The following is a 10,974-nucleotide window of genomic DNA, read 5'->3' as shown; positions in this document are numbered from 1 at the left end:
AAAAAAACGCTGAATTCCTTGTTGGATAAGTAAGTAATATAGTTGTTCTTGGACAAGAGACTCATGCATTGTGAATATTTAGATTCTACTCAACTTAATCTACAAGTGAAAATGCAAACAAAATTTTCAAGTAAATATTTTAACCTCTTTATTATGAAATATACCACATATTCAGAAAAGTATATATAACATAAATGAATTATCATAATGAATTATCACAAAGCAATTCCCTGGGAAACTACTACAATGCCAATACCCACAGAAGCCTATCAGAAACTCCTCCAATCCCTGTAAAAGTAACCACTATTCCTGGCACTATTAATCTGCTTTCTGTGTCTATGAATTTACCTATTTTGGACATTTTAAGTAAATGGAATCATGCAATATATGGCCTTTTGTCCCTAGCTTATTTCAGTTAGCATAATTTTTTAAGGTTCATGCAAGCTGTAGCAGGTATCAGCATTTCATTCTTGATTATGGTTAAGTAATGTTCCATTGTATTGTATTGATATACCATATTTTATTTATCCATTTATGATATTTGGGACTTTCATTTTCAAGTATTTAAAAAATTGATGTTTGCAGTTCTCTTGGGTATAAATCTAGGAGTGTAATTGCTGAATCATATGGTAATTGTATGTTTAATTCCATTTATGATATTTGGGACTTTCATTTTCAAGTATTAAAAAAATTGATGTTTGCAGTTCTCTTGGGTATAAATCTAGGAGTGTAATTGCTGAATCATATGGTAATTGTATGTTTAATTTTTGAAGAACCACAAAACTGTTTTACATGACAGTTGAAACATTTTACATTTCTTCTTTTGTTATCCTAATGATTTTTGTTATAAAGTCTGCTTTGAATATTATTAAAGCTATACTAGTTATCTTTTAAAGAAGCTCTTTCATCATTTTATTTTCAAATTATTTGTGTCAATGAACCTAAAGTGAGTCTCTTGTAGGTATCAGACAGTTAGATTATGTTTTTGGAATCATTCTACTAATGCCTACTTTTAATTCGAGTTTAATCCATTTATATTTAATGTAATTACCTGTAAGTTTTTCTGTCATTCATTATATTTTTCCATTCATTTATTCTGCCATTTGTGTTGAATAGATATTTTTGAGTGTGCCACTTAATTCTATTGTCTTTTAAGACTCCATGTAGTTGGGTTGTTATATTAGTGGTTGGAAATTACAATAAACATCCAATTCATAACAATACAATTTAGATTAATACCAACTTAATTTCAATATAATACAAATATTTTGTACCTATATAGCTAACTTCTCTGCCTTTTATGCTATTATCACAAATTACATCTTTATACATTGTGTGTCCATCATGATAGATTTATAACTATTGCTTTACACAGATGCCTTTTAAATGAAAAAATATAAGAGCTATAAACAAAAATATATTAATACTGCATTTTACATTTATCTATGTTTTTACTTGTCTGGTATCCTTTATTTCTTCATTTGGATTTGAGTTACTGTCAAGTGTCCTTTCATTTCAGACTGAAGAATTCTCGTCAGAATATCTTGTAGGGCATGACTGCTAGCAACAGTCTATTAGTTTTTTTTTTTAATTTGGAAATGTATAATTACTCCTTCTTTTCTTTTAATGTAAAAAGAACATTAAACATAAGATTTACATTCTTAATACATTTTTAAGCGTAAAATATATGATTGTTAACTGTAAGTACAATCTTTTACTACAAATCTCTAAGGCTTATTTATCTTGTTTGAGTGAAACTTTATGCTCACCGATTAGTAACTTTCCATTATCCTATTCTCTAAGCCCCTAGCAGCCACCATTCAACTATTTGATTTTATACATTTGACTATTTTAGATATATCATGTAAGTGGAATCATGAAATATTTGACTTTCTGTGATTGCTTTATTTTACTTAGCATAATGTCCTCAAGATTCATCCATATTGTAGCAAATGTCAGAGTCATCTTATTTTTTTTTTGTTGTTTTTTTTTTTGAGTGGAGTCTCATTCTGTCACCCATGTTGGAATGCAAGGGCGCGATCTCGGCTCACGGCAACTTCCACCTCCTGGGTTCAAGCGATTCTCCTGCCTCAGTTTCCCAAGTAGTTGGAACTACAGGCATGTGCCACCACACCCAGCTAATTTTTGTATTTTTTAGTAGAGACAGGGTTTCACTAGATGTTGGCCAGGCTGGTCTCAAACTCCTGACCTCAGGTGATCCACCCACCTTGGCCTTCCAAAATGCTGGGATTATAGGCATGAGCCACTGTGCCCAGCCAGAATCATCTTATTTTTTAAGTCTGAATAATATTCCATTGTATGTATATACCACATTTTCTTTATCCATTCATCTGCTGATGAATGTTTAGGCTTTTTTTTTTTTTTTTTTTTTTTTTCACATTTTAGCTATTATGAATAGTGTTCAGTGAATTAGGAGTGATGGTAGGTCTCTGAGATCCTGATTTGAACTCTTTTTGATAAATAATCGGAAATAGGATTGTCTGATAATACGGTAGTTCTATTTTTAATATTCTGAGGAACCACCACATTGTTTTTCATAGCAGGGGCACCATTTTGCATTCCTACCAACAGTTGGCAAGAGTTCCAATTTGTACAAACTTTACCAATACTAGTTATCTTTTTATAAAATCTTTTTTTTTAAAAAAGTCATCGTAATAGGTGTGAGGTGATTATCTCATGGTTTTGACTTGCATTTCCCTGATGACTAGGAAAATTGAGCAAATGTTCATATACCTGTTGAACATTTATATCTTCTCCTGAGAAAAATCTATTCAATTCCTTTGCCCATTTTTAAATTAGGTTATTTTTTGCTATTGAGTTGTAAGAGTTCCTTATATATTTTGGATATTAACCCCTTTTAAGAGGTATGATTTATAAATATTTCCTCCCATTCTGTAGATTTTTCTCTTGACTCTACTGATTGTTTCCTTTACTATGCAGAAGCTTTTTAGTTTGATGTAATCCCAATTTTCTATTTTTGCTTTTATTGTCCGTGCTTTTGGGGTCATAAAAAAGAATGTTTCCCCTATGTTTTCTTCTAGTAGCTTTATAGCTTCAGGACTTACATTTAAGTCTTCATTATATTTTAAGTTGATATCTGTATGTGGTGTGAAATAAGGGTCTAAATGGATTCTTTTGCATGTGGATATCCAGATTTCCCAACACAATGTATTGAAGAGACTGTTCTTTCCCCAATGTGTGTTCTTGTCACCTTTGTAAAAAATTAACTGATGGTAAATGCATGAGTTTATTTCTGTACTCTATTTTTTTCCATTAGTCTACATTTCTATTTTTATGCAAAGAAGGTACTTTTTAAACTAAGAATATGGTAAAGTTTCTACCACCAGACTTTTGCAATGTGTTTTCCAAGATAATAAGCAAAGATGGTTTATTGACAAGAGCTAGATTTCATAACCATTAGAATAGTAATTTTCCAAGAGGTACAAAAGGAAAACAAACCCTCAAGGAACTTCATTTCACACTCACCATTACTAAGCAGCAGGAGGCAAAGAAGATGATGAAATCACACAATAGGGCAGAAAGCCAGTACACAATGACAGAGACACCACTCACAAACTGGATGTGCTTCGCCTTAGTGGTTCTCTCAGTCACCGTCAGGAGACAAAAACCATTGATCAAAAGAGCCATGCCAAATTGTAAATTTATGGCCAATTTTTGTCCACTTTGAAGCCTACAAAAGAAGACATATCAGAAAATCAACACAGCAGAAAATACAGATTTCAATCAATAGCTATTTTTATCATATAAATGTAATCAGATAAAGTGGAAATAATGTATTTAAAGAGTAAAATTGAATTCAAATGAAAAGAATAACATACTCTTCATTTTCTTCAATATCAAGGAGTGGCTGAGGTTTGTTGGAGACTGTTAAGGAAGCATTGGCACCAGAAAGTGACTTGAAAAGAATGTTGTCTAACACTGCCAGGGCCACAGATGGTGAATGATATGCTTCATTGTTGAACAGAGCAGTAAGCATTACCATATTTGCCTCCGACTCAATAGAAAGTGCAATGATACATAAACGAATACAATCTTTTGTTTCCCTCAAGTACTTCAGTAGGTCACCTAGGATGAGAAAACAATATTGGTCAGTGTGTCCACAATACAGATAACCTATAATATAGGCCAGAGAAGAGGAACAGATAATTTTACTTCTCGTCACCTTCAATTTTCCCATAATGACTACTTCAAACATTTGCGGTTCCCCTCCAGCACTTTACTTCATCATTACATTCCAAGCTCTCTCACTTTATAGCCTATATCCTAAACTACTACTTCACTGAGAAAACATACTCTCTCAACTTACTTATCTATCTTATACTGATTTATAAGTGTTTTTATTTATAGCTTTGCTAATCTTACAGCAGACAAAACCTTCCTCTGGAAAGCATAGAAGCTAACTAAAAACATTTAAAAATATCACCTCATTAAGGATATTAGACATCTAGGAAAACCATCAACATTTGGGAAGAATGGAAATGCACTGAGATGAGTCCAACATTCTACATTCTTTTTTTCTTTGAGACCTTTATAGATTTGTAAATGGTAGAGGTACCTTAGTAAATCCTCAGGCTCTCTGTGGGGCTCAAGAAGGGTAATACCTTCACAGAAATAGTGAGTAAGAAATAAACCCATTCTTTCTTTAAGAGATCGGGTCTCACTGGGTTTCCCAAGCTGGAGTGCAGTGGGAAATATTCACAGGCATGATAATAGTGCACTACAGCCTCAAATTCCTAGGCTCGTGTGACCCTCCCATGTAAGTCTCCCAAGCAGTGGGGACTACAGACCCTTGCCACCATGCCCAGCTTAATAGACACATTCTTATAAAAATTTAAACCCAGCCTCAAATTACTTCAATCCATGATTGGATTTAGATCTTTCCTTAATCTTACTGCCTGCCAGAAGTAAAACTGAATCTCCTCTGGAGAAGATAATCTCATGCAGAATCTTCATAATTTTCATACACAGTATCTGGCATTGAATTAAGAAATTATCAATTCCACTAAGAAAGAGAACCAAGAGAAAGCACAGACAATAGAAACAGATTCATTGATGACCCAGGTAGCAAAGATAGAGAATTTACCAGAGAACTGGAGTCTATAGAAATAATCAAATGTTTATGTCAGAATTAAAAAACACATTAATTACAATTAAGAAGTTAATATATAACTATAGTGGGTTGAGCACAAATAAAGTGTAGGTCAGGGCACTGGAAGACAAGTGATTAGAATACTCAGACAAAAGCACAGTGGATGGAAAACAAGAGAGAAGACACACATCACCGATGTCAGGAATGAAACAGAGAAAATCACTACCCATCATGCAGACATAAAAAGGATGATAAAGGAATTCTATGGTTAACTCTACACAAATGTCACGGCTAATTTTATGTATCAACTTGACTGGGTTGAGAGATACCCAAGTAGCTGGTAAGGCATTATTTCTGGGCATGTCTGTGAGGGTGTTTCCAGACAAGATTAGCATTTGAATCAGTAGACTGACTAAAGCGCCTCACCAATGTGAGTGGCCATCATCCAATCCATTGAGGGACCAAATAGAACAAAAGGGTGAAAAAAGGGCAACTTTTTTCTCTTCATGAAGGAAAATGCACCATCTATTTTCTCCTGCCCTTACACATTAGCACTCCTGATTCTCAGACTTTTGGACTCTGGGACTTACACCAGTAGCCACCTTGGTTCCCAGGCCTTTGGCCTCAGACTGAATTACTGGCTTCCTGGGTATACAGCTTGCATACAGCATATTATGGGACTTCTTGGCCTCTATAATCACATGAGCCAATTCCTCTAATAAATATTTTCTTTATACATTTATCTCTCTGTCTCTGTCTCTGTCTCTCTCTCTCTCTATACACACACACACACACACACACACACACACACACACATATATGTATCCTGCAACTTTGATGAACTCATTTATTAGTTCTAGAAATTTTTCTTGTTTGTTCTTTGGGATTCTCTATGTAGACAATCACATCATCTGCAAATAAGAGCAATTTTCTTTCTTTGTGATCTGTATGCCTTTTGTTTCCCATATATATATATCCTGTTGGTTCTGCTTTTCTAAAGAACTCTAATACAACACATAGATTTGATGACTTAGATGAAAGGGACCACTTCTTCAAAACATACAGCTACGACAACTCAATATGAAGTAGATCATTGAATAGCAATAATTATTAAGAAAATGTAATTCTCAACTAAAAATTCCATAAAAAAGAAGTCTCCAGGCCCCAATATTTTCACTGAAGAATCGTATCAAATGCTTAAAGAAGAATAAGCACTAATTAGACACAACATATTTTAGGAAACAGAATCAGGAACATTTCTCAATTTAGTTTATAATGAAACCACACCAAGACAGTACAACAAAAGTAAACTACAGATAAATATCCTTTATGAATATAGATGCAAAACTCCTTAATAAAATATTAGCCAACAGAATTCAACAATATATACAAAGAATTATGCACCATGACCAACTGGAATCTATTCCAGGGATACAAGGCTGGTTCAATATTTGAATATCAATTAATGTCACCCTCCATATTAATAGACTAACAAGGAAAACTTACATAATTATACAAATCTGTGCAGAAAAAACTTTTGAGAAAACTCAATAAGCACTCATGATTAAAAAAAAAAACTGAGCAAAATAGGAGTAGAGCAGAACTTATTTAACTTTATATAAAGCATCTAAAAAATTCCTTACCGCTAACATTATACTTAGTGGAGAAAGACTGTATACCTTTTTTCCTAACATTGGAACAAAGAAAAACAATCAGTCTCACTACTCTGATTCAATATAGTGATGGAAGTTCTATCCAGTGTAATAAAGTATAAATGGGAACCAAAAGGCATACAGATCACAAAGAAAGAAAATTGCTCTTATTTGCAGATGATATGATTGTCTACATAGAGAATCCCAAGGAACCAACAAGAAAAATTTCTAGAACTAATAAATGAGTTCATCAAAGTTGCGGGATACATGATAACCATATAAGAATAAAAAATAATTATATGCTAGAATAAACATCTGGATACCAAAATTAAAAGGGTAATACCATTTACATTAACTGAAAAATGAAATATTTAGGCATAAATTAACAACCTATGTGCAGGACTTGTATGCTGAAAACTACAAGCGCTGACGAAAGAAATAAAAGTTCTAAATCAATAAAGGGACATCCTACATTCATGGATTCAAAGACTATACTCAGTAAAGATGTCAATTTTCTTCAATTTACTATACAGATTTAATCCAATTTCTGGCAAATTTCCAAGTTTTTATGCAGGTATAGACAAACTTATTTCAAAATGTATATGGAGGAGCAAAGGAACTAAAATAGCCAAAACAACTTTTAAAAACAAGAATAAAGTGGGAGGAACCAGTCTACCAGATTTCAAGTGTGCCATTGGTTGAAGGAATAGATACATAGATTATTGGAATAGAATAGAAAACCCCAAAATAGACCCAAACATGCCCAACTCTTTTTTGATAAAGGTACAAAATAATTAAATGAATATCACCATTCAGTAATGGAGCAATTGCTGCCGGAGCAATTGGAGGTGCACAGGCACAAAAATTAACCTTGACTCAGATATCACACCTTATGCTAAAATTAAGTCAAAGTAGATAATAAATATAAAATGTAAAGCTATAAAACTTTTAGAAAACTGTAAATCTTTTTAGGAGAAAATCTTCAAGATTTAGGGCTAGGTGGAGAGTTCTTAGACCTAACATCAAAAGCATGATCAATAAAAGAAAAAAATACATTAAACTTTATAAAAATTAAGAAATTTTGCCCTGAAAAAAAATTGTTAGGGTGATGATAATCTACAGCATGAGAGAAAACAATTTTAAAAACTGTTTAAAACTCTATAGTAAAAAACATCAAAAATTAAACTAAAAAATAGGGAAAATTGATAAACACACATTTCACCGGAGATGATGTTCAAATGGAAAATAAGCACATGAAAAGATGTAGAAATGCAAGTCAGGGAAAGGTAAGTTGAAACTACAGTGATATACCACTACTCACTTATCACAACGGCCAAAACAAAAATAGTGACAACACCAAATGCTGGTGAATATGCAGAGAAACTGGATCACTCATACATTGCTGAGGGAAATGTAAAATGACACAGTCACTCTGGAAAGCAACTAGGTAGTTTTTTAGAAAACTAAACATGCAACAGCCCTGTTGCTAGAAAAAATTTAAAAAGAAGCTATGCCCAGTGTTCCCCTTACTTGTTGCAAGTAATAAAAGTCCCCATGTTGAGTTTCCTAGACAGCAAAAGACAACTGTCTGTAAACAGACAATCCACAGAACAGGAGAAAATTTTTGCAAACTATGCATCCAACAAAGATCTAATATCCAGCACCTACAAAGAATTTAAATAAATTTACAAGAAAAAAACAAACTCATAAAAAAGAGGGCCAACGACATGAACAGAGACTTTGCAAAAGACAACATACACATGGCCAATGTTCATATAAAGAAAAGATCAACATCACTGATCATTAGAGAAATGCAAATCAAAACCACAATGAGCTACCATCTCACACCAGTCAGAAGAGCTATTATTATTATAATTAGCTTTTTATTTTATTTATTCATTTGTTTATTTTTATTTTTTAAGTTTGGGGGTACCTGTGCAGGATGTGCAGGTTTGTTAAATAGGTAAATGTGTGCCATGGTGGTTTGCTGCACCTATCAACCCATCACCTAGGTATTAAGCTCCGCATGCATTAGCTGTTTTTCCTAATGCTCTTTCCCCGCATCCTCCAACAGGCCCCAGTGCGTGTTTTTCCCCCTCCCTGTGTCCATGTATTGTTCAGCTCCCACTTACAAGTGAGAACATGAGGTGTTTTCTGTTCCTGTACTAGTTTGCTGAGGATAATGGCTTCCAGCTTCATCCATCTCCTTGCAAAGGACATTTCTTTTTATAGCTACATAGTATTCCATGGTATATATGTACCACATTTTCCTTATCCAATCTATCATTGATGGGCATTTGGGTAGATTCCACGTCTACACGTACATGTGCAAGTATCTTTACAACAGAATGATTTATATTCCTTTGGATATATACCCAGTAATGGAATTGTAGGGTCCAATGGTATTTCCAATTCTAAATCTTTGAGGAATCACCACACTGTCTTCCACAATGGTTGAACGAATTTACATTCCCACCAACAGTGTAAAAGTGTTCCTATTTCTCTACAACCTCACCAGCATCTGTTGTTTCTTGACTTTTAAGAATAGCTATCATTTAAAAAGTAAAAAAAAAACCAAACAAAAAACAAAAAACAAAACACACATATGCTGGTGAGGTTGCAGAGAAAAAGGAATGCTTATACACTGTTGGTGGGAGTGTAAATTAGTTCAGTTACTGTGGAAGACAGTGTGGTGATTCCTCAGACTTAAAGACAGAAATACAGTTAGACCCAGCAATCCCATTACTGTGTGTATACCCAAAGGAATATACATAATTCTATTATAAAGACACATGCATGTGTATGTTCATTGCAATACTATTCACAATAGCAATGACATGGAGTCAACCCAAATGCCATCAATAATAGACTCGATAAAGAAAATGTGGTACATGTACACCGTGCAATACTATGCAGCCATAAAAAAGAATGAGGTCAGGCCCTTTGCAGGGACATGCATGGAGCTGGAGGTCATCATTCTTAGCAAACTAACACGGGAACAGAAAACCAAATACCACATGTTCTCACTTATAAGTTGGAGCTAAATGAGGAGAACACATGGACACATAGAGGGGAACAACATATACTGGGGCCTACAGGAGGGTGGAAGGTTGGAGGAGGGAGAGAATCAGGAAAAATAACTAATGGATACTAGGCTTAATATCTGGGTGATAAAGTAACCTGTACAACCCCCATGATACAGGTAAACTTGTATCTTTACTTGTTGTCTCTTTACATAAGATTTACTGACCTCTGCTGTAATATGTTAAATAAAACATTTACAGTTTGGCTTTAGATAAAATAAAACACACAAAAATCTTACTTCATGTACCCATGAACTTAAAACAAAATAAATAAATTTAAAAATCTGAAACAATGAGGGCATTCTTTGACTTGAATATAACTGTCTCTAAGACATTTGTGACTAACAGGGGAAGGATAGAGTGGGTAGCCCAACACTATAGTTAAGACCTTCTTTGGAAGTAACACAAGAAGATCATCTCTGAGAGCAGTTCTTTTTTTTTTCCTCAGTGAGCTTTACCTTGTACTTCCTGAGGTCTTTGGTTGTCAGACTCGAGCATACTCTTAAGGCGTTCTGAGAGATCTGCAGTCAAATTAGAAGCCCCAGAAATAGAAAAGGGCACAATGGTTTGACCATATTGACTCAACTCCATTTGCCTAATCATTTCATGCTGTGAAGAATTTTTACTAGAACTTAAGAGAAAGGCAAGGGAGCCTATGAGTCCCAGTATCTGTAACAAAAGCAGTTTCCAGTTGCGCCAGTTGAACATCACCCTCTTTACGAACATGGCACAGAACTGCTGGCTGTAGAGAGAACACTAAGGAAAAATGAGAAAAAGATAACATTACAATAGGTATAGACTTAAACATGCCATTCATGTTGAACTCCATTAAGACGAATGCTTTGAAATTCTGTGGTATGAACATATACAAGTTTTATATTACAAACACATAAAGTTTATAGAAGTAAGTACTTGGAATAGAACCTAAGCGTAGTATGACAGGACACAATTGTATGATTAATCTTTTCTTTGTATGAGGCAGGGGTCAACAAACTATGGCCCTATGGCCTGTTTTTATAAACAAAGTTTTATTGCAACACAGCGATGCCCATTTATTTCTGCATTTTCATGGTTGTTTTTGTGCTATAATGACAGACTTGAGTAATTG

The 10,974-nt window shown here is 34.1% G+C and overlaps 1 protein-coding gene across 1 annotated transcript in view; it reads right to left on the bottom strand.

Moving 5' to 3' along the window:
• Window positions 1-10,974, bottom strand: part of LOC105545157 (ATP-binding cassette sub-family A member 3-like) — a 140,726-nt gene that overhangs the window by 70,302 nt on the left and 59,450 nt on the right. The window contains exons 11-13 of the mRNA XM_011987955.1: window positions 10,325-10,622; window positions 3,861-4,107; window positions 3,508-3,712 (exon numbers count right to left, since the gene is read on the bottom strand). Of these exons, the coding sequence (XP_011843345.1) occupies window positions 3,508-3,712; window positions 3,861-4,107; window positions 10,325-10,622 (750 nt within the window). The remainder of the gene's footprint in view (window positions 1-3,507; window positions 3,713-3,860; window positions 4,108-10,324; window positions 10,623-10,974) is intronic.

Source organism: Mandrillus leucophaeus, unplaced genomic scaffold, assembly GCF_000951045.1.
Source record: "Mandrillus leucophaeus isolate KB7577 unplaced genomic scaffold, Mleu.le_1.0 Scaffold32, whole genome shotgun sequence".
Classification (NCBI taxonomy): Eukaryota; Metazoa; Chordata; class Mammalia; order Primates; family Cercopithecidae; genus Mandrillus; species Mandrillus leucophaeus.
The sequence above is the reverse complement of the archived record's forward strand: the minus strand, read 5'-3'. Positions and strand labels throughout refer to the sequence as shown.